The sequence below is a fragment of the Corvus hawaiiensis genome, chromosome 1 (genome assembly GCF_020740725.1).
Source record: "Corvus hawaiiensis isolate bCorHaw1 chromosome 1, bCorHaw1.pri.cur, whole genome shotgun sequence".
Taxonomy (NCBI): domain Eukaryota; kingdom Metazoa; phylum Chordata; class Aves; order Passeriformes; family Corvidae; genus Corvus; species Corvus hawaiiensis.
In genome coordinates, this window is record NC_063213.1 from 8,643,889 (window position 1) to 8,667,438 (window position 23,550).

At 39.0% G+C, this 23,550-nt stretch overlaps 1 protein-coding gene across 1 annotated transcript in view; it reads left to right on the top strand.

The window, feature by feature from the left end:
- The first annotated feature begins 2,772 nt into the window (after window positions 1-2,772).
- UBE3C (ubiquitin protein ligase E3C) overlaps window positions 2,773-23,550 on the top strand; it is a 69,932-nt gene continuing 49,154 nt past the window's right edge. The window contains exons 1-9 of the mRNA XM_048326484.1: window positions 2,773-3,124; window positions 13,495-13,548; window positions 16,269-16,343; window positions 16,992-17,138; window positions 17,810-17,925; window positions 19,261-19,418; window positions 21,460-21,613; window positions 22,417-22,637; window positions 22,920-23,074. Of these exons, the coding sequence (XP_048182441.1) occupies window positions 3,059-3,124; window positions 13,495-13,548; window positions 16,269-16,343; window positions 16,992-17,138; window positions 17,810-17,925; window positions 19,261-19,418; window positions 21,460-21,613; window positions 22,417-22,637; window positions 22,920-23,074 (1,146 nt within the window). The 5' untranslated portion in view covers window positions 2,773-3,058. The remainder of the gene's footprint in view (window positions 3,125-13,494; window positions 13,549-16,268; window positions 16,344-16,991; window positions 17,139-17,809; window positions 17,926-19,260; window positions 19,419-21,459; window positions 21,614-22,416; window positions 22,638-22,919; window positions 23,075-23,550) is intronic.

Here is a 23,550-nt window from a genome sequence, read left to right on the forward strand (position 1 = left end):
CCCCACTGCTCATCGGTCCATCTAAGCTCAGGTGTACCTGTCTCCAGCCCTGTCTCCCGGATGGACCGTGGATGTACATCATAGCTCTATCTGCCCTCTGTGGACTCATCCCCTCACCCCGCCTGGGACTGTCAGTGAATCCTGTGTAACCACTGCCAGGCTCTGCCCCCTCTCTCTGGATCCTGTGGGATTATGTTCTGACCTGGGAGGGCATGGCCTGTGCTGGGGTCATGCTGGGGGAATCCACTTTGCTTCCTTCATGGAACAACCTGTTCTTGCTGCTCCCTGAGAATATTAAACTAGTCATGGCCTCGAAGGGCACATGCAAATCATAGAACCACAGAATGGCTTGGATTGGAAGGGACCTTAAAGATCATCAAGTTCCAACCCCCCTGCCATGGATAGGAACACCTCCCACTAGACCAAGTTGCTCAGAGTCCCATCCAACCTGTCCCTGAACACTTCCAGGGATGGGGCATCCACAATTTCTCTGGGCAATCTGTTCCAGTGCCTCACCACTCTCACTGTAAATAATTTTTTTCTAGTATCTGATCTGAACCTACTCTCTTTTGGTTTAAAGCTATTTCCCTTTGTCCTGTCACTGCATTGCATTGTAAAAACTTTCTTTCCATCTTTCTTGCAGGCTCCCTTCAGGTACTGGAAGGCCACAACGAAGTCACTCCAAAGCTTTCTCTTCTCCAGGGTGAACAACCCCAATTCTCCCAACCTTTCCTCATAGGAGAGGAGCTGCATCCCTCTAATCATCTTGGTGGCCTCCTCTGGACTCAATCCAACAGGCTGATGTCCTTCCTGTGCTGGGGACCCCAGAGATCACCAAGATTTCTCAGACATTCATTAGCTGGGCCTGTGTCATTTACCAACTACTTGTGCGGAAGGTAACAGCCAGGGTCAGCAGAAGAGCTTGTGTCCTGACACTGGAGCTAGAACATGTCAAATGTGTTTCAGTCAAAACCCTACTTCATAGAAACTCTGCTCTCTGTAGTTTCATGTTTCTTTAGCCTCTTACATGACGAAGGATTGCATTCTGAAGTTGTCTTTGCTACTGATAAACATGGCACAAACTCAAGGCCTAATAGGTTGCTTCTGTGATAATGAAAACTAATTAATTAACCACCAAGGGCACCTAGACTAGTCCTCTTTTGTATGAGACTTAAAAAGTTTACCAAGGCTTAAGTCAAATTGAAATTAGTCTTGTCATGTTTGAAGAAACTTACTATCATTGCAATACAGAGTGGTGGGATATTTCATCAGCAATGCAATGTGTTGAAACTATGAACAAACATTTGATGTGGTATTTCACAATACCCTAACCCCCATCTGCATTTGTAAACAGTATTTAAGGAGACCAGGCTTGCTTATACTGAGACTATGTTATCTGGGGAAATGCCAGGCTAATGCTCACTCTTGCCAAGCACTCATTCCCTTATGAAAAGTCTGGAATTTTAAAATTTAGACTCTTCTGAATCATCCAAATCCAATGAAATCTCAACAAATATTTCATTTGCCAGTCAGCTTGACAACAGTTAAAGAGCATTGTGCTCTTGGTATGAACAGCTGCAAAGCTCATACGTCCTCTCCTGACGTGGGTGCTTGCCAGTTGTTTGTTGTGATAGGCTGATGTGAGAATTCACGAGTTAGAGCTCGTGAAATCAAATTTCCACTGAAGGGAATGAAAGCTGGATTTGGCCACCTATATTTGTTTAACACCTTGAGCTGCAGACTGAAGAACTGCTTTTTGCTATTGCTGTTGTTTGTGCCACCTCTGTATCTGGAGGGATGCAGACACCGCACTGAAAAATGGAGAATGAGTTAAGAAATGTAAAGCGGCCTCAGGTGTCATTTCACCATTCGGGTCTGCTGCTTTTACATTACAGCCTTTTTCTCTTTGCACTCCTCATCAGCTGTTGGGGCCGCGTTCCTGTGCCAGCCCACCTCTATCATGGACCTTCTCGAGTGTGTTTTCATGGCTGTGTGTCTTGTCACGGCTACACAGAAGCCTGTACTGGTGTGTTCAGTCTTCATCCTGACGAAGTCTTTGCAATGGAGCAATGTGCATCACATGTCCTTCTCTTCCGGGAGAAGAGGAGGCTCAGGGATGACCTTACCGCTCCCTACATCTCGGTGAAAGGAGGGTGTAGCCAGGTGCGGGTCGGTTTCTTCTCCCAGTGACAGGACGAGAGGAACTGGCCTGAAGTTACACCGGAGGATGTTCAGGTTGACAACAGGAGGAATTTCTTCACAGGACAAGGTGAGTAAACATTGGAATGGGCTTCCCAGGGAGGTGGAGTCACCGTTCCTCGAGTTAAGTCGATGTTGCACTTAGTTGACGGAGGTGTTTGGTCTAAAGTTTGAGTCTGTGATCTCAGAGGTCTTTTTCAGCCTAGTTCATTCTGTAATATGTTTATCCTACTAAAAGTACGAATTATCTATATGTGTGTGTGTGTGTGCGCGCGTGTAACAAGTATGCTCCCATAGTCCACTAACGCTGAGGAGGGCAGCCCTGTGCCAAAGCCCGGCTGGACCCTCAGCTCGGTTCTCGCCCTCAGCGCAGCCCGCCTGGGCAGGATGCGGCACAACAGCGCAGTCCAGCTCCAGCCGCCCCTGCACACCCGCAGGCACCTCCCGGGCAGAGCGGAGCGGGAAAGTTTCCCGTGGAACACCCACAACCAGGACAGCCGGCGCCCCTGAGGGCTGGCGCGGCCCGGGGGCGGGGCGGCGGGCGCGGCCGTGTGTCGGGAGCGCGCCCGGCGGGCGGCGGGCGGACGCCATCTTCTCTGCGCGGCCGGCGGGAGCGCTCCCAGTGCCCCCTCCTCCGCTCCCTCCTCCTCTTTCTCCCTCCTCCCACTACGCTCCGCCGTCGCAGCCGGTCAGGAAGGGGGCGACCGGGATAGCGAAGGCCGCGGGGAAGGCGGGGGACGGGGGAGCAGCCTCGCGGGGGCGGGCGGGCCGCGGGGCGCCAGCCCGGGAGGTTCGTTCGGCCCCTCCGCTCGCCCTGCCGGCCGGCCGGGCCCCGCTCCCCATGGGATAAGCTGTAAACATGTTCAGCTTTGAAGGGGATTTCAAAACAAGGCCCAAGGTGTCCCTCGGAGGAGCGAGTAGGAAGGTAAGGAGCGGCGCCCGCCCGTCCCTGTGTCTGTGTCGGTTCCGCCGCCCCCCGCCCTGTTATCGGTGCTTTTACCGTCGGGCCTTCAGAAATGGGAGCAGCGATGACTAAGGTTTAACAGAGGGGGAAAACCCTCCCCTCCTGATGATGTGTTTATCTCCTCTCTCCCTGCCTCTCTCTTATTATTATTTTTGTATAATCAGGCCACACCATCCCAGGCTTGTAGTGTAGTAAGAATTGTGGGAAGCGAGGAAATATCTCCTTGGCTCGTCCCTCCCGCAGGCGATCGATCGATCCCGGGTGTCGTGGCCGGTGGCACCTCCCGAGCAGTCGTTCTCCAGATCTTCCAGGGGGGAAGGACTCGGAGACCTGCTGTCATTTCCCTCCAGAGGGAATGTCTGGCGTGGACCTGCTTCGCCGGAGGGATGTGGGACACACACAGCCTCACACAACCCGAATTGCTGGGGGAGGTTCATCCACGTGAGCCGGGACTGCTGGGTTGGTCTCTGTCAAGTTTAGGTTCAGTCAGTTTGTGCGCAGGGTGAGTAGCAGTTAATAGTCAGCTGTACCAGACTATTTGATCTCCTTGTGTTTATTGATGGAAAGAAGCAGAATGATTTATTCAGATCTTGCTGATTGGACAGGGTAAGCAAATGTTTAGTGGAGCACTGAAGGGCACAGGACTTCGGAAGAACGACAGAAAGGACTAAGTGCTTTTAGAAGTGGCCTGATCTGTAGGAGTTACTTTAATTCACCGTGAAAATACTGAATCTCCCTCTTGTCATTGGAGATGGCTGTGTGGGAAGCTAATGAGTGTTTCCATTAGTATTTTTGAATTTTAATTGAGTAAAAAAAAAAAAAAGTCTTAAGTTTTTATTACTGTACACTAAAAGCAAGTTTGGTTCTTGGAAACTTTTAAGGTTTGGCAGTACAATGAAGAAATGAGCAAAAATGCTGCAGTTTGTGATATTAAAAGCACAGTGAAGTTTGCATTTTGACGTATTGACTTAATATGAAGAGATTGTGTTCAGAACTGTGTTTAGATTATGCAGCTTTTCCTCTGAGTCATCTTCTGTTTATCTTACTACATTTCTGTTCATTAGGCTACATAAACTGGCATTACATGAGTCAAAATGCCATAAATACTCCCCAGCTTAAGTAGGAATTGGCAGAACATGCCCTGGTCCTGAGCTGTACACTTCAGGTAGTTAGCAACTTTTGACCCTGACTTGGTCATAGTGCTTCTTGCTGAACATGTTGCCTTCTACAGAAGTAAACAACTGTCATAAAATATTCTTTTACACTTAGCAAATAATGAAAATGTATCAGAATTATGTCTATTTTAATTATATGGGACAAATTTATTAATGTTATGCAGGCATAAATTTCCAAGGGCGAATACTAGCATACAAAGGGCCGGAAGCTGAAATTGATGCATAACCTTCACTCTGTGCAGTAGAGGTTGTGTTTCATGATGAGATTGATACTGACTGGTGCACAGATTTCATGATTTTACATTGGTTTACCAAAGTGCTTGTGCTGCATCAGTGCAAATCAGTTACATGCAGCTTTGGGCATCGCGGTTATATAGACATCCTAGAGTGTCCTTGAAATAGCTGCATATTTTCAGAAACTGTGTGCGGTACTGACGAAAGAATTTATTTAAACAGTACTAAAAACTACTTCTAAATGCAGTTTACCTGAACTTCTGTGGAAACATACAACAGAGATTGGTGTGGGAACTGTTTATGTGGGTTCCCCGAGTTTCTCATTATTTCACATCATAGGCTCCTTGGGATCATGTTTCTCATACCTATAGGCTTCATTTTTACAGAAGACTGAATTGTAAATCATTTCCTTTCAGCTTTTGGTACACTTACTAAAAAACCTCATTTTTTGACAAATGCCCTTCCCCTTCCAAATGGTGTATTAATTTTAGAAAGATCCAGTGGTGTATCTCTGCCATGCTTGATGCCTTAGGATTTTATCTTTTATATTTTTCATATCCTGTAATGCTTTAGTGTGTAACTCTAAGAATCCATATAGCCTGTTAGTTACTGTTCTCCCATTCTGGTCAGACAAAACAAATCCTCTCTAGGCCTGAACTTCAAGGACACCTTACTGTCCCAGGCCCTGAAATATGTAAACAAAGCCTCTAAAGGGGGCAACAGACTTGGGGTAATGACTTCATTACCTGAAATCGTAACTGGAGAATTAACCCCGATATGCAAATGGACCAAACTTGTAAAAGTATGAAAACCCTTGATCCAGTCGTCCATTTTGGGTATAGCCTTTCTGAAGGTTTTTGACTGCCCAAAGTGTACCTTGGAGGCCCTTCAATAAATACCTGCTTTTATCCTCTTAATTTTGTCTAGCCTCTGTTTTCAGGTAGCCCCATCAAGGCATCAGCTAGCTGTGTACTTAGTGCTGCCTGCTGTAATTCCTTTGGTGGAAGAAGGCACAACTCAGAAATACTGGGGCCATGCAGGCTGCGTAGTGCTAAGAATAGCTCTGTACCCACTTTGGGGAAGTTCCCCAAACGTGGTTGCACCACTGCAGAGCAATGGCAAAACCTCCCAGTATGGACACGGGGATGCCTGTTGGAGGAGCCAGTCAGTGTTCAAGGTGCCAGCAGAGCCTGATGTGAGTACAGCTGCACCAAAATAGTGATCAGCAGCACTGTTAGAAGTGTGGTTTTGCTGGTGGAACTGCAGCTGCAAACAGTAAGTGTGTTGGTCATGGCTCACATGTGTTGACACCTGTCTGGCGCTGTGATGTGTGTCTGTAGTGTTCCCCTAGGCCTCACAAGGGGCTGATTTCATTAAGTTCTATCAGTAGAAGCACAATGATAGAAGTGTAATTGGGGACTTGTGTAATTGTGGCAGTTAGGTACTGAATCTAGTGTGCCTTCTCGTCACTAGCTTGTATGGCATTTTTGAATTACAAAAACAGCTTCAGGTCTGTTTTTGCATGGTTTGCATCTTATATTTAGGTGTGTTATGGTCTGAATTGTGGATGCTCTGGAGAGGCACTTCAATCCACCTGTATCTTTTGACAAAAAAAAAGTAGTTTTTAAGTATCACTTGTTTTTGTTCTAGTCCTGGCTTGCAATTTAATGTTCTCAAAATTACTACCTCAGTGACTGATCCTTTCAGAATATTATTGTAACATTATAATATTGCATTGTACATAAGTGTAAAAATGTAGGTGGTACTGTCAGTGTCTGGACTTTTCTTTCCATACCTACTTTCAAGAATCTGCTGATTCATCTGGACTATTTGAACTGTTGTGTATGTGTTTGAGGGTGTAGATACAGGGTTTTATTTACAATGTGATAAGCAAATTTTAGCGGGTTTTATTTATTTTTATTTTCAGGGTAGCTTATCGTCTCCTTTAAAACATGGTTCCTTACTTCATGAGGCTGTTAAAAAGAAATTCTCAAATTTAGTTTAATTGTAACTGGCAAACCATATTTTTGTGCTTCTGAAGTAAAGTAGCCTCCAAAAATGAATGCTGTTATTGGAGTTCAATACAGGAACGTCTTGAATTACTCATGGACATTTTGTACAGGACAGTAATTGTTGTCTGAAAGGCTGGGGCTGCAGAGAGTCTGGTGAGTTAGATCGGAAATGCAGAGCTGTGCAGGAAGAGTTGGCTTGGGGTGCAGCTCAGATTGGCCTCACCCAACCCAACTGTGCAGGGGACTGAAGCAGATGGTCCTTCACCTGGGTGCTTCCCTGTGTCCCGTGCAGTGAACATATTTCTGCTAGGTGGAGTGTCACCAAGCCTTCTGGGGGCAGCTGGCAGCTTTCACTGATTTTAGCATGAGGTTGAACACAGCACAAAATTGGTTTAACCATGTCAGCCTGATTTGGGACAGTCAGGCCTAGTGTTACTTCATTAAGTTTATTAGTATTAAGAAAAATCTGAGGTAGCAATGATTTAGTACATCCATGCAGGGGATCCCCAGGCCAGTGCTGAGAGGTACAAGGGGCTCTGTAGCTCCACATTGTTTAATTATGAATGAAACCTTGGAAGTCTTAACAGGTAAAATAGTTAAAAGAATATTAAGTCAAATGTACAGTATCACTTGAGATATCTAAACCGTGCTTTTATAAATCCCAACAAAATAGAGTATTTTAAAATTATAACCTATTATGAGATGATTTTAAAAACCCGCTCCTTTTTCAGAATTTGTAGTACAGATGGGTTAGCACTGTCATGAAAGTGAAAGTGAGAACAGCTTCATTGAGTTTGGGGTTCTTTTTGATCTTTAGCTTTTGTGGAAGACATGAAAGCTTACTAATGAGCAAATACTGATGACTCCATCTGTATTTTAAAATGTCTCAGTAATTTAATATGGACATTTTTAATAATCAGAGATCTTCAATTTACGAAGTTTGTTTATATTTTAATTAAGTAGTTACTGATGTACTTTCTTAAATTAGTAGCATGACATTAAACATCAGATTCTTGGATATATTTACCCCTGCTTTCAGCTGAAGTGCAGAGGTAGAACTCCAGAAGCACCTTGTTTGCTCTTTGTTGTCTGTATTTTACACGTGAAATAACTTCTTGTGGAATAAAAGTTATAGAAGCTGTAAGAAACTGTAAGATTGCCAGTGTATGGAGAGATCTGCCAAGGCTATCTTGACAGATGTCTGTAGGATATAAACATTGATGGGACAGTTTAAAAATGGTTTTGTTTCTCTCTTACTGATTGATTGAGGAAAATAGGTAAAAATTTTAGGAAGGAATAATTTCTCTGTTATTACAACTTATTTGAACCTACACCATGTGACAATGCAAGTGAAATGTTACTAAGGATTTATAGTACAGGTTTTCTAGATTAGAATTCTAAATTCAGTGTTTATTTTTGAATGGTGGGAAGACATTGCAGTGCTTTGCTCTGTAAGACCTTTGTCCCGTAAGGCACATGGCGTAGATCTGTGTGCAGGTACCTTCCTCGTTCTGAGTCAGAGCTGTGTTTTAATCAGAATCTTGCAGTATCACAGCCTAAGTCTTGAAATACTCTTGGAATTTCAGATCTGTGGCGTGGAAGTATGAGGAGACCATCATGTTGTAAAATAATGACTGCCTGTTGGTAGGAAACTACACGGTTGATGCATACTAGATTCATGGGCATTTTTTTCCTATTTCTGTAACATTTGAAATTCTCCTCATTTGAAAGCTAGCTGCAAAAGATGGAGTTGTAGTTAGCTGACAGCAGCAGTGATTATGCTGTTATTTTCACTTATGTGCTATTTTTTCAGATTCAGAACAAAAACTTCTGCTTTTATAAATACATTTTCCCCGCTCGTTCCTGAGAAAATGATGAATCATGGAATGGTTCGGGTTGGAAGGGATGTTAAAGATTACCTCCTTCTAACTGCCTTGCCGTAGGCAGGGATGCCTTCCCCTAGAAATCGCTCAACTACAGCTTTGTGTACAATAAACCTCTTAAAAATCATAATAGGGGCAAACTGAGCATAAATGTAAAAGCAACTTTCTTGCATTTCATTTGGCCTCTAGAGCCTCTGATCAAATCCTTGTTCCACTGTGTGTAGCTTTGTGGTACCGTGATAGAAGAGGTTCCCGTGATAGAAGAGGTTCCAGATCCTCCCTACCTCCCACAGTAAATTTCAGCTAAAATGCTGAGGTGTTTTCTAGCAAGCACTGTGGCTTTGGCTTTGGTGAGGCCAGGCTTTCCTGGGCCAAATGCCTCCTCCTGGGCATAGTTCAAACTACCTTCTGCAAGATGGTCTGCTCTACTTGTAAACATACTTCTGATTATTTGCATCATTATAAGGAAGAGTCACAAACTGGTTAAAAGCAGAATATTTCAAGCTGCTGAACATACTCAGACATGTTCAATGGAATTTAAGTTGTTGAGGTTCAGTTCAAGACATTGTAAGCCTTTAAAAATGCAAATTTCTTTTACTATTCATATTAAAAAAACCCAGTTGGAGTTCATCTTGTCTAAAATAATGTTGGAAAATAGAAACATTGTTGAGAAGGTGGGGGGCATCTCCCAGTGTCCACATTTGTTCTATAAAAATTCATGTTAGAAAATTTTCCATTTATTTGCTGGAGTTACTGAATACTTGTGTTGAAAGGAATTTTATTCTATAAATTGCTTAGGTCACTTCATTTGTTTTAGGAGTTGTTACTGATTTTTATGTGGTTCAAGTTAAATTCAGCTCTAAAGTCATGTTCCTCATTTTAAGGAAAGAAAAAAAGATTCAAGTTCCTGGATTTTATAGATGAAAACCATACAAGTTTTTATTATTGTCCACAAAAATTAAAAAGATCAAGTGCTGACTTGTTTTTTAAAGAAAATTTCATAAAAAGTCGTGCCTTGTACTTGGCATGACCTCTTCTAATGTGAAATACAAAGCATTCTCAGCTACTAGCCAAAATAAACCCTCTTTCTTTATAAATAAGCATCAAACATTTATTAATAATATTAATTTTTTGGCTTCAGTGTGTTATTATTAATATTTTTAAAAACTGTAATCAGTGTTTAGCTAGTACCTGAAAATAATTATTCCATTTCATCTTTGCATCTGGCATATTTAGGTTTTACATTTATTTGCTGTAAGATGGCTTGATTAACATAGCTGTCCAGGAGTGTTCAATTTCAAATTTTAAGAGTCAACAGATATTAGAAGTGTTGAAAAGGATTTAGTTATGTATACATTTTGCTTTTCTGAATTTGCATTTTGAGCCAAGAGGCCTGAAAGTTTATTTCTCTGAAGACGAAGTGTTCAAATGCAGAAGGAAAAGAATAATAATTTCTATATTTGTGTACCTTATTCAGTCTTTGTCTAGGATATGTGAAAGCTAGGAGTTCTGCAAACATACTTTTGGAAGCAGAAAGTTTATTGCAACAAAACAAGGATAAGAAAACAATTTTAATTCAATTTTTTTTCATTATGGATTGAACTGGTGTTTTTGAAGCAGTGGTGTTGACATTATTCCACTGTCAGATGTGGCTGCTCTCATCAGCTGCTCCCTTTCAGCAGTGGTGCCACTTGGAACTTTGCTGTGAATAGTACAGTACCTAGCAGTTTTATGCCCGTGTACAAATTAACATTTCAAATGTTACTCAACATTTCTTTGGTGGCAGTCACAAGTTTTCCTTTCTGTATGCTGTCCTCCATCTGCTTCCCTGTTTTCACCTCTTTCCTCCTTCTGTCTTACCCTTTGAGTCATGGTCTGTAATGTTGCATTGTGTTTTGCTGTCATACAAGCTTTCTCTGCTTTCTTGTTTCTTTGTACCGTGCCTCACAGAAAACTTCTCAAGTTGGGTTTTTCGTGGTGCTGCAGCTCGCGTGCTAGAGCAGGAGGTTGGTTGTGGTTTCTCTGTTGGAGAAAGCATGAGGCAGGAAGGGACTGCCAGATATGTCCTACGTGGCATGAAAACTCACAGACAGTGTATTCCCTGTTCTGCGCTTGGGAAGGCAAGCTCCTGAAGGAAGAAGACCACATCATAAAAAGTCAGAACTGTGATTCAGGGAATGGCTTTTCTCTCCTTTTGAGTTAGGGTGGACAGAGCCATATTCATGCTTCCGTCCCCCTACCTTGTCTGCCTGCCTACCTTGAGAGGAAGACTCGATACCTGACGTGTGCCTGTCTGGCAGGTGAAGAAGGATGGTGGCATGATCACCACAGGATCAAGGCAAGGTGGGGAGTAGGAGTGAGCCAGGTGTGATCTTTGGGAGCTCCTGTCGGGCCATCTCCTACTGTGAGGAGCTCTGGCTGTCGGCAGCAGGAAGAGGTGCTGGAACAGTGGCTGTCGCTGGCAGCAGTCAGGAGAGTCTGGGTGGGAGTTGTCAAATGTGTGTTACTTGAGTAACGCTGTTGTCATTCACAGCCAGCCACAGAACACTGAGTTTGGCTTCTTTTCACAGTGCTGGCTGTTAAGGGGCGATTCAGGGAGGATTTCAGAGGTGACTGCTGTTACGTCTCTTTAAGAAATGATTTTGTTAGAATGCCCTTTGTAGGTGAAGGTTATTTCATGGTTCTTTTCATCTCTTTCTTATTGCATGTTTGTTTTATTTTGCACATATACTGTTACTTTTTAATTTCTGAAGAGACAGTGTATTCCAGCTTCGTTTAATAATTCTTAAGGTGATTTTTTTTTTTTTGGAATTTAATTTAAATATGTTCTTTAGCCATAGTTATGATCTGTGTATATCTTGTGAATGTGAGTAACAGTATTATTTTACCCATAATAATTCTTTAAAGGTGGGATGTACTTACCTGAATATTTTATTGCCTTAGGACAGTTCTTCTGTTTTGTTTAATTTATACTTTAACAAGTTGGCGTTTTTCTTTACAAGTACTCAAAGCAAGTATGTGGCTGACTAAAAACCTAACTTTTGTTAAAGAGTGGATTGGTTTAAAGAGTGCTTGCCACAAAGAGACCCAGTTCCTCATCAGTGAAAAGCTGGTGATACACTAAGTGAGGATCCACTGCCCTGATATATCTCCCTCTCTCTTCAGATGATTTTAAATGGTTTGTTTTTGATAAATCCTCTGGCCACTTACTTTCCTTTATCTACTGATCATTTGTATTTACGGTGTTTGTGGTTTTTCATACCATTCTCTTCTCTCACATAGCAATGTGTTTTTCCTTTTCTATATGTTCTGCTTTTTCTTTCAATTCTCTCGGAAGTGTAACAACAAATTAAAAAACGTTGTTTCTAAGCAGAAATGCACTTTACATAGTGTTGCCTGCAGAATGATCACTTCGAAATAGGGACATTTCACCAACTTCTTTAATGCATTAGGTATCAGCTGTTGAAAAAGTCCTGAAACTTTAAGCCATTTGTTGGTTATTAATTTAGTATCTTGTTTTGTCTTTGTGCATTTCTGTACTGCTTGAGTTGAGATACATCATCCGTATGTATGGATTTCCTTACTTTTGTTTATACTGTGTTTAACACATGGAACAAACCCTGTCTTTAGAGGGCAGTAGCTGTAGTTAGTGGTGTCTTTGGCCATAAATGCTGTCTTTAGAGGAAAGATGGTTAACCTTCTTGTGGGATTTTTTTTATTTTTCACTCTCTTGGTGGTCTGTGTTAGAGTATTTTCTGTCCTAAAGAAACTAAGAGAATCATGACTTTGATTCCTCTGTATCATCAAAAAAGAAATGCAGAAGAGTTTTGCTCTCATTTTTTGTATCTGCTGATAGACATTGAAAGTATTCCAGCACAGTTGTTTCAGCTGTAGTTAAATATTCTATAAACATTTGTTTGCCAACTTTAAATTGATTTTTCTGTATTAAAATACAATAAATTTTTAGTTTGAGTGTTTTTTAATTTCTTAACTTCTCTAGGCTAATGGGGGGCATAGGAAAAAAATGAAATTGTCATATGTGTTGTAGTGTCAGAAAATGAAAATAGTTTCCTTAAATCTGCTGTGTGTTTTAGGCTGAATTTGGGAAGGTGCCAGGGTGCTTTCATCTCCTGTTGCCTACAGTGGGAACTGAATACTGTGCATCAAAATTGAGTTGTTTTGTATATTTCCTTGGAAATTACCCAGAACCACCCAGTAAGAGACTCTTGCACATAAAGCTTTGTTTATATATTGTAGTCTATGAGTACTCATATAAGATTGTGGTTTAAAAGCTAATGCATGGTTTTTCTGTTGTAATAATACTGGGTTTTGAGGCCTCATGAATACTTCAGTATTCTTTTTTTTTTCTCTATTGGTGAGATCACTGTCCTGAAAGTTTTGGTGTGTAGTCTTAATTTGGGTGAAGAGTTCAAAATTTCAAAAGAAAAAATTCCTGCCATTTATGCTATGACTCTCTTGACATCTTTTCTGGACAAGTTTTGAGAAAAAGGATAAGTAAATATAAGAGCTTAATGCTTTTTTGTAAGTTAGACAAAAGCATGGGGCTTTGGAACAGGATGTGATTGCTCTGAATGTGCCACAGCTTGCTGTATGCACCTGGGCTAGGGATTTATGTACCCTGTAGGCAAGGAAAACACTCAGACTTCTGGTATGATCTGGTGTCTGGGACCTTATTGTGCTCCAGCTCTGCCATTTGTAAATGGGTGATGTTTGCTAGGGTAACTGGGATGCTGAGAACACAAACATGGACAGAGATCAGTAGAGTTTGCTGCTCTTTGCCTGTCTCTTTTCGTAGGGACATAACTTCCTTCCATCACTGTTCTTTTGGGAGGGCTGCAAGTCCTGTGTTTGTGAGTTCAGAAAATGATTAGCAGCTGCTTTTCTCTATATTTTACATGTTATGCGTTCCAAGAAATCCCTAAAGTGAAGTTTGCATTAAATATCCTGAACACAGTTGAAGCACGTTTGAATGAAAACGCAGTAGTATCTTTATTTGTGTCTTGTAGGAAGAAAAGGCTTCTCTCCTTCATCGTACTCAGGAAGAAAGGAGAAAACGAGAGGTAAAGTAGCCTGTAAGCGTTTGCCTGCCCACTGGATTTTTCTTTGGTCTAACATTTACAGTGTGAAGTACTTCTGCTGCAGTTGTACTTAGTTCTTTCAGTTTCAGTTTTTTCTTTAGTTTTCTTTCAGTTTGCAAGTTCTGTATAAAGTATGTTTTAATTGGCAAAACAGTTTGAGTGCTTTAAGATGTTTCTTATGAGTGCTTTTAATCTCAAAAGAAGATAAGCATGCACTGGGTGCAAAGGGAATTTTCCCTTTTATTTTGGTGTTTATTGGATCTAGTCTTTGTTGAGAAAAGATAGGGATTTGGCTAGTAAATTGCAAATTTTACCTTGTCCGTAGTCTGTTACTATGGGTTGGTCTCAGCAAACTTTCTTTTGCTCCTGGTTCTGCTATGGTTTCTTGGCTGACCTTTAGTACTTCACTTCCCCAGTGTGTGCCTCGGTTCTGTGAACATAAAATCAGAACAGTGATTCTTGAATACTTTGAAAAGTGCTCAAGTGCTTTGAAATCACCTGATAATTAAGGAGCAGTGAGAAGCTGATGTGTGAAGCTTTAAGCAACCTTAATACTGGTTTATGATGAAGGCTTACTGCTCTGGATAATTCAGTCTGGAATAATGCAAAGGTGGAATAGGCATTGAAAGGAATTTGAGTGAATATGTTAATTTTGTCATTTTTCCCCCACCCCTCTGATACAAGTTGAAAACATTTTGGTGTTAAATACTGTTTAAAAAGTATAACTATTCAGGTTTCATGCTCAGGAAGAAAACAGCTCTTTGGCCCTTAAAGGTGTGTTTGACCCATGCTAGATTAAGCACAAGTTCTGCAGTGGCTCTTCAGTTTCTGTGGACAGTTACTGCTTTTTTTTCTTTCCAACGTGGATGTGTAGTTATGGACCAGGTTCAAGTATGAAAGTACCAGGATTTCACCCATTAGTTCAGAATTCCACGTTATGAATCAGATTTATGATCAGTGAGTACTGAGCAACATATGTAAAAATTCTTCTTTGTGGTTCATAAACTCACTCAGTTGCTTGGCTCTGTCCTTTGCAAAGCTGATGCAGAGCCATACACTCATCCCAGTGCATGTACACATGTGCACACAATGATTTGCTGTGGCATTGAGCACATTTTCACACAATGAATGGCTCCTCTGAGAATAAAATCAGCTATGGCTTTTAAAAAACTGACTGTAGCAGAGTCTTAGCAGTGACCTCAGACTTAAAACCTTTGCAATTACGGGTCTCTAATTGACAATTATGTGTTCTGAGATAAAACCAGTACCTAAAGAGAAGGAGAACTTATCTGTGTTTTAGTTGAGCCTTACATTATGCTGATGAGGAGACACCACCTCTCTGAAACTCTATCCTGATTGCACTTGTACTGTCAATACTTTGGAGAGAAAAATACCCTTTGGCCTATCAAAATTTTGATTTTGGTCCATCCTTTAGAGGTAATTAGAGTCTTCAAGAGTCTGCTTATTCAGAGAAGTTGCTTTAAGAACCAGGGTTTTCCAAGAAAAATAAAACAGGCCTTGAATAGCAGTTTTGTCTGGTGATCTCTCTGGTCAGTTCAGGTTGTGAGGTTGTGTTTTTGAATTGGATGTGTCTTTATAGGACAATAAATTAGAAATCAAGATTTTGTGAATTGAAAGTTTATGTGAACTTTCCTAAAAGTATTTAAATTAAATTCATGAAAACATTAGGTGTTTTGTTTTGCCTGGTGACTCTCAGAATTATAGTTTCGTTGTAGTTTAAGGATTGATTAGGTTGAAATTTCTCTTTTTAAGGCAGGCTTCTTGATCCTTGTACTTTTCCGTCAATCACTGCTCTGCAGCTCTAGGTTCATGAACAGCTCTTTATTTCCCTCTTTTATTCCCTAAGAAACCATATGGACATTGTTAGAAACATAACTACAGTAGCTACTTCCCGTAGATATTTATTGTAATGGGATATGCTGAGGGTGTTGTCAGGGAACCCTCCAAGAGCTCTTTCCATAGCATCTCAAGCAAGCTGGTGTTCAGTTCTTCAGAGCCATTGTAAAGGATCTACCTACTGAGGAAGATGTCATAAAAGGACTCACTAGATACGTCTGGTTTGGAGAAGAGACTAAGAATTTTTATTAATTTCCATGTTGTGCTCCTGGGCCACAATGAGCTTTAAGCCTAATTTTCCTTTTGACAGAAATACTGTCTCCAAATAACTGATTTTTAAAAATTGTTGTCCCAACATCTAAACTGTGGCAGCATCATAATGCTTTTGTATTATTTCAATGAAAACAAATAAGTGGGTCCTCAGTGTTTGCTGCTGTATGCAGAAAGAGGAATGATGTAATTGAATTTGGTGAATGCTTCAGCATTTTTCAACATAGTATTAAAACTTTGTCTAATAAAATGCATTAATAATAAAGTGATGCAAAGTAATAATGTTTATGTTGATTTCTGTAGTATTATATACTCACTGAGTATTAAAGATCCTTTTGCAATATCTGATCATAAATTTGTGCTTAAAACCAAAAAGCATTCTCACTGATTTATGTGTATTGGATTCAAGCATTAAAGTAATTTATTTTACTAATGATTATTGTTTAATTTTCATTAAAAACACATTAATTCATTAAAAACCCATAAAATTTTGAATACAAATACATTTAATAAAATGGTGGAAATTAAAGTCAGTCCTATGGTGTTGATTTCAATTTTCTTGCTTTGTTTTACAGGAAGAAAGGCGGAGGCTGAAAAATGCAATAATAATCCAGTCGTTTGTAAGAGGGTACAGAGACAGAAAACACCAAGTCAGTGCCTGTTTATTTAGTTAGAAAGATGCTAAACAATTTTGCAGAAAATGAGACTTTCTAGTCATAAATAATTTCATTGAAAAATCGTTTTGAGTATTTAAGAAAGTGGAAGTTCTTTTTTCCCTCTTGGCATTTTCATTTCAAACTCAGTATTTTAGTAAACAGATCTATGTTCTGCAAAGCAATGATGTGACTGGACCTCAGTGGGATCACACAGTGATTTTTTTAGCTGAAAAATTGGATAAAAAACATTAGGTATTAAAAACTTTGACACACCAGTGGAGCTTTTAATTTTTTTTACAGTATGACTAAGGTGGTAGTTTGAGTCAAAAAGTTGTTCTAAGTTGCTGTTGGGTAGATTCTTCTAAGAAAGCTTTGTTTAAATTTGTTAATTTGAGTAAACTAGACTAAAATGTTTGATGTGATATTCTTGATAAGCAACAGATTTGTTGAAACTGTACTTTCTGAGGTACAGAATGGAGTTACGGCTTCAACTATGATATCGTGTATATTTTGATCTCTTGACAAATATATGTTGTATCTGTTTTACTACTTTGCAACCTTGCTGGATGAAAACTGAAATTTTGCACCTCTGTTTTAAATCATAACCATTACTAATATATTGATGCATGTTTTATTTTTAAGTACTCTATCCAAAGAAGTGAATTTGATCACTGTGCTAATTTGGCCCAGTCTGGAGGAACCTTCTCCACTGCTAATGGAGCAAATTTGACTCTTCTAGTTCGCCAGTTACTCTTCTTCTATAGACAGAATGAGGATTCAAAGCGTTTGGTGAGTACTGTTACTTACTTTGATCCATAGCACTTGCATTTCATGCACTTAAAAGTAGTCTTTCACTTGAAAGTGCACTTTTCAGTGTACTCCGCTGTTTTTCATTTAGTCACAATAACTAAAAATTAGATTTTACAAGTACGTGTGCCCACACACATACATAGTATGTGAAAGGAAGCCCTGAAAAATCCTACATGTATTATTCACAGTAAGGTTTAAAAAATAATACACTTCTATTAGAATTTTAATTTTTAGACAATATTTCTACTTGGCCTCCTGGTCATTCCCAAGGTGTTTGGGTGATATTTTTTTTCTCACTGTTCAATATTGCTGGCATATCAATTGCAAAGTCACTGCCAGTTTCCCAAATGTGTGAGTAAGTGTGATTCATAGTGGCTGTTAATAATGGATGTTAAAGAATTATGGCTATTTAAAAACAAAAAATTACCAGATGGTGTAACTCTGTCTTAACTTTGAAAGTTTAGTACTAGTGCTTGTGTAGTTTATGTAGTGTGACAATTTTTTTTTTTTCAACTGAACATGATTCGGTCTGAGTTTGTGTTTTGTAAGTCCTCCAAAGGTTTCCACAACAGCACTGAAATATTACTGAGTTGCCATAGATGATAGAACTTCTCATTATAACCTGTAAACTTTTGTGTATCTTGTTGCAGGTATGGATGTGTCAGAATTTAATTAAACAGAGTTCTCAGTTTGTCAAGCAATTGGATGGTCCAGACAGACTTACTTGCTTATTCCAAATAAAAAGACTGTTGGGGCTATGTTGCAGGTAAGTTCTTTTTTTCTATGTAAAAAGTATTCAGAAATTATGTTGGGCACTTGTTTGTTTCTTTTTGCAGCAAGGGAAGTATTAAATGTACATTTATTTTATGTAGAGGACTATTTATATTAAATATATGTAGGCTATGGTATAGGATACCTGTTCCTATGTACAACAGTGGAATGTTCTTAAGATCTGTTGACTTTCAAGTTCAACATGTGCTTAAGGGATGCTCTCCTAGGATAGGCCTGAGTATGTTCTTAACTGGTTTTGTATAGTGACATCATTCGCAATATTTGTGGAAACCAGGTTTTCTTGGGAATTGATAGTGTTTAGTCTACTTCTTATAACAACATCTAATGTTCCAAGGATATGCTTTGGATAGATGTTGTTTCAAAACTAATATAATTTATTATGCCCTTCCTCACTCTTTATTTTGAACTTAAAGCATATTAAGCAGTTGCATTATTGGCTTCAGCATTAAATTTATTATTCGTAGTGGGAGGATCACAGGAAGGTAAATCTGTTAAGGTGACTTGAATATCTGGCAGCTATTGTTATTCTATTATTAGAAAACTTATTTGTTCTTATCAATAATAAGGATTGGTGACCCTCTGCAGAGCTTTAAAGCCAGATACTAGAGAAGACTTGAGTGGTGGGCTTTAAAGTCCTTGTGTGCAGTGGGACACAGCTGTGGTGTCACTGCATTGAATTGTACATTCTCACTACAGTGGAAATTGTCTTTTTGTAAACGCAGCTCTTAATATGGATGGGGAAGAAAGCACATTGTTAGGGCAGGTCAGCCCATACACATCTAGCACTAAAAAAATACTTTAAATTCTAAGCAGGCTCTTCATCATCATAATTTCTGTGGTTACTGGTAGCTGTTATATAAGCAACTTGTTAAAACGATGGGAGTGGTTGTATTTTTAATATTTCAGTTTGTAAATGAAGACATACTGTGTTAGTTATGCATATGGTGTTCCCTAGCACCTGTTCCCAGCCCATGTTGCTCTGGGGCTTTCATGGCTTCATTTTTAATATAGTTAGTGGTGCATGTTGGGAAAACATGTATTATTCTTTGCTTCTCTTCCAGTTTATGCAGTAGACCTCCAAATTTTCAAATCACTCAGAGCAAGAATTTAGTAGGAATTAAAGGTAGAATGCCATATTCGTAGATAACCCTAAAATCAGGAATTATTGTTATAAAGATGCCGTCAAAAAGATGTAGCTAAACCAGTGAGAGCACCTGGCAACCAAATAGATAGAAATAAGTTACTTTAAGGTGAATGTGTGGTGAAATAAGAGAAATATCATGTTAAGTAATTTTAATTTCATTTATAGGCTACTGCAGAATTGCAATGATGACAGTCTGAATGTTGCACTTCCTATGAGAATGCTTGAGGTATTTTCATCTGAGAATACGTATTTGCCTGTTTTACAAGATGTCAGCTATGTGACATCATTAATTGAACAAATTTTGCACTACATGGTTCAAAAAGGTGAGTAGCTAGGAACCATAAATTCTGGGAAATAATCAAAAATTAAACAGCTGAAGCCCATATTGTTTAATCAAATTTTTGTCTTTACCACAGATGAATAAAGTGCTGCATACACTAACCTGTACATTAGATGGATATTGTGCTTGTAATGAGGTCATGGCTTGAGAAATTACTGCTTGATTTCTTTGGAAAATCTGTTATAAATTGAATATTCTACTAAATTACTGATACAGACTTGTAGCAGAGATTTTGAGAGTAGATGGATATTGCCTAACAAAAGTTGTATTCCAGTACCTGTTTGACACTCTAATGTGGACACACACGCTGTGACAGATCTAAGCTTCAGTTGTGTAAAAGTTGGTCATTGTGTTGCAGTACTGTTCTCTGTAAATGTTAATATTCAGTATTATTCTAGATTGGCATTACCTTTTCATCCTGCCAACACTCAGACACCTTAGCAGAGATGGTGGCCTGGCTTTTATTTCTCTTGTCCTGTCATCAGCAAAACTGTTTGCTAAACTGCAGTCAGTGACACCTGTGCAAACATACCAAAAGTTAATGAATTGGGTAGTTAGCACCAAGATGATGTTTTGTTGCAAAGAAACTTCATTATTCTGGGAATGTCCAAAATAAATTATTTTGGCTTTTTGATATGGTGGCTTGAGTTAGCAAATCTTGTGGATCATGAGGAAAGACAAAACCATTTTGAAATAAATCTCTTGGATCCATCCTCTTTGGTATAAAATGCAGAAAGAGCATCTTCCAATCGTTAGTTATTGGACTATTTCTATATGTTTCTAATATATTCTAATATTTGAAGTACATTCAGTGGACTTGACTACCTAATCCTGTTACTAAGGATTTGGTTTTAACTACTGTATGTTGAAGTCACTATCAGAAAAAAATTTACTCTTATTGTAGCACATTTATTTTACTTGCCTTGGCATAACAGAAACTGTATGTTTGTCTCATTGGTTTTTATATAATACATATGTCTTCCAAAATGCATGTTTTTGTTCTTTTATTATAGTACTCTGTCCTCAAAACTGATATATGAAAGTTTGAGATCATAGAATCATGAATTTTTTACTAAAATATAGCTTTCTGATTACTAATGAGAACAAAAAGAAGTGGTTTTGTGCAACTGCAAATGTTCTGTGTCCTAATAACTTTTGATGCTTAAATTGTAAAGAATCTCTTACCAGTTTCCATTAGTGTATGTTTTTGGATATAATTTGCCTTCCATTTGTGTCTGGTCAGCATTGCTAAGTCATTCCTTTATGGGGACTTCCACTGTGACAAGTTAGGTGGTCCCTGAGAAGGGTTCTTAGACTGGGATCTCAGTGATGTGACACTGTTTATGCATTTACAGTGTTCCTGTAATTGTGGAACTTGTGTCTTAGTTGGGAGTTCATTGAGCATGAAGGAAGTTGGTTAAGAATGAAATCACATGGTTCCATTTGTACTTCAGTGAGACATAAATAAATTACTTTCTATACATGTCTTTATGGCATGGGTGATAATGCATTTTATTACTGTCTGGGAGAGCCCTGTTCTGGAAATAGTGATTGTATTCTTCAGCCTGCTATGGCAAGGTGGTCACAGAATTGGGACATTCTGCTGGCAGGACTCTTACCTGTATGATGCAGTCATATTTTGGAGTAGAGTGGAAAATTCTTCCTTTCTGGAAGAGTGAAAGGACAACATGACTAGAGTCACTTAAAGGAGAACATGTTTTTCATAAGCCATTATTTAAAGAAATCAAATTATTCACTTCATCAGCAAGAGTTGATTGGTCTTTGAAAATCAAACTGACTCTGAATATGGTTATCTGTGAATGATTTTATAATGTGGTGTTTCCAAAGAGATTGCTGATAGCCTGCTAATTATGTGAATGTGACTTGAACTACTGTAAAATGTCTTCCTATGTCAAGCTTCATGTAATGAATTGTAAAGTATTTTTCAACTTAATTTAAATTGTTTTATATGGAAAAGAAAAAAAATACTGTGTTTAAAAGTGATTTTCTTCTTTTACTTGCAGGCTACTACAAGTCGCTTTATTTGTTAATTAACAATAAGCTTCCCTCGAGTATTGAGTATTCTGATGTTTCTCGTGTTCCTATTGCAAAAATACTTCTGGAGAATGTTCTGAAGCCATTGCACTTTACATATAGCTCCTGTCCAGAAGGTGCAAGGTAAATAAAGATAACTTAAAACATTTGTGTACTCATTTGCTGTAGTCAGAGGTGCAGTTTGTTGTTGTCTAGTGTCCAGCCATTCTTTCAGTGTAGTTCATTGATTTATTTGCAATAGTAATGATTTTTTGGTAACACTGTACATCACTGAAACAATGTAGTTTCAGGTGTCTTTAAGAAAAAGGCAATAAAATGCTGAATACTGCAATAAACAGAGTACAGAGAATAGCAGGTACCACAATACATAGGAATGAGGGTGTGGAAAATTTAGATGAGAGCAGAGATGCGGCTAAGGGTAGATGAAAAGAATTTTAGAGTTCAAAAGAACTTTGTGACAGATGAGCTGAGGTTTATGGAGAGAAATTACTAAGGCAGCTTACAAGCAGAAAGAGTCAGATATGTAGACAGAGGGAACATAAATCAAATTCTGGTTGTATCACATGCAGTAGTGTTTTGTGTTAAAATAGGGATTTGTGTAAAAAGACTAATTGAGTTTGTTAGATGTATTTTGTTCTTTGATATTATAAACAATGTATTTAACTTCAGAATAGTTTTCTCTGATTTAATGAAAAGTTTAAAGGATAAAATTGCATGTAAGATCATCAGGAAGAGGATTTAGTGTGAGAAGTTAATTTTTGAGAAGTCTGAGAAATTTGATGTACTAGGGCAGGATTAATGGACCATATCTTTGCAGTCCTCTTGATGGATGTATTCATACTTGCAAAATGATCTATTATTCCATTGGTATGATTGTGGGAAATTTTGCCTGTGTTCTCTATAGCAACAATTTTTCTTCATTTCAGGCAGCAGATTTTTGCCGCCTTCACAGAGGAGTTTCTGGCAGCACCTTTTACAGATCAGATATTCCATTTCATCATTCCAGCGCTTGCTGATGTGCAGACCATTTTCCCGTATGAACTCTTTCTGAATGCACTATTACTAGCAGAAAGTGGATGTTCAAGAAGAAGTGATCAAGCCCCATGCCTTTTCTACTTTGTGTTAACAGTAGGAGAAACATATTTGGGTGAGCAAGCTAAGTGGCCAATTCATTTTTTTTTTCATGTTGGAATTAATATGTTGAGTATTTCCGCAGCATGGTTCATTGCCAAGTAAAAAGGACAGTTTGTGCATGCAAGTGTTGGAGAGATCTGTTTTATTACCTGTTCCTACCCTTAACATTATAAAAATGTGCTAATTTGATAAGATTTGGCGTAACTTGTTTTGGTCGGGTATTTCTGGTAAGATATATTTTATAGCACAGTGTGATCTTGCTGATGATCTTTGTGTTTCAATGTATGTGCTCTAGGATCCCTTTCAGAGGAAGGACTTCTTGTGTATTTGAGGGTACTCCAAACTTTTCTCTCTCAGCTGCCTGTGTCTGCTGCTGGTACAAATTGTCAAGATGCAAACAGTGATTCTGAAGATGAGGATGAAGAGATCAGTAAAATGACAACTACACCAGTAAGCAGTGCAGAATTTCTATGAATGGATTTGTATTATAGCAGCAGCAGCAAAGATAGGCAAAAACATGATCACTCTAAGTCCAGTATTTTTCCATAGATGTAGAAGGCAGCCTGTTTGCTTCTTGAAAATAGGTGACTGTTCACTGCAAGCAAGTGGAACTGGTTGCTTACATTAAAAACAAACCCCTTACTATAATAAGAGATCCTAAACTACAGATAGCATGTCTGTGTAAGGATAAAGCTTTTATTTAAAAAAAAAGGCTTAAAATTACCTTTTTACATTTGTATTTTACTGAGACTTTATTACTCTCTCTATTCTGTAGGTCCATAGTTATGCTAAGAGATCGTGAAACATACTAGTACTCCAACTTAGTATTTTCATTTTTTTTTGTCATGGAAATACTACAAGTTCAACAACAGTCTCTACCCTGCAGAGTAGCTCTGTATATATCCACTAACTCAAAAGCCCTCAGA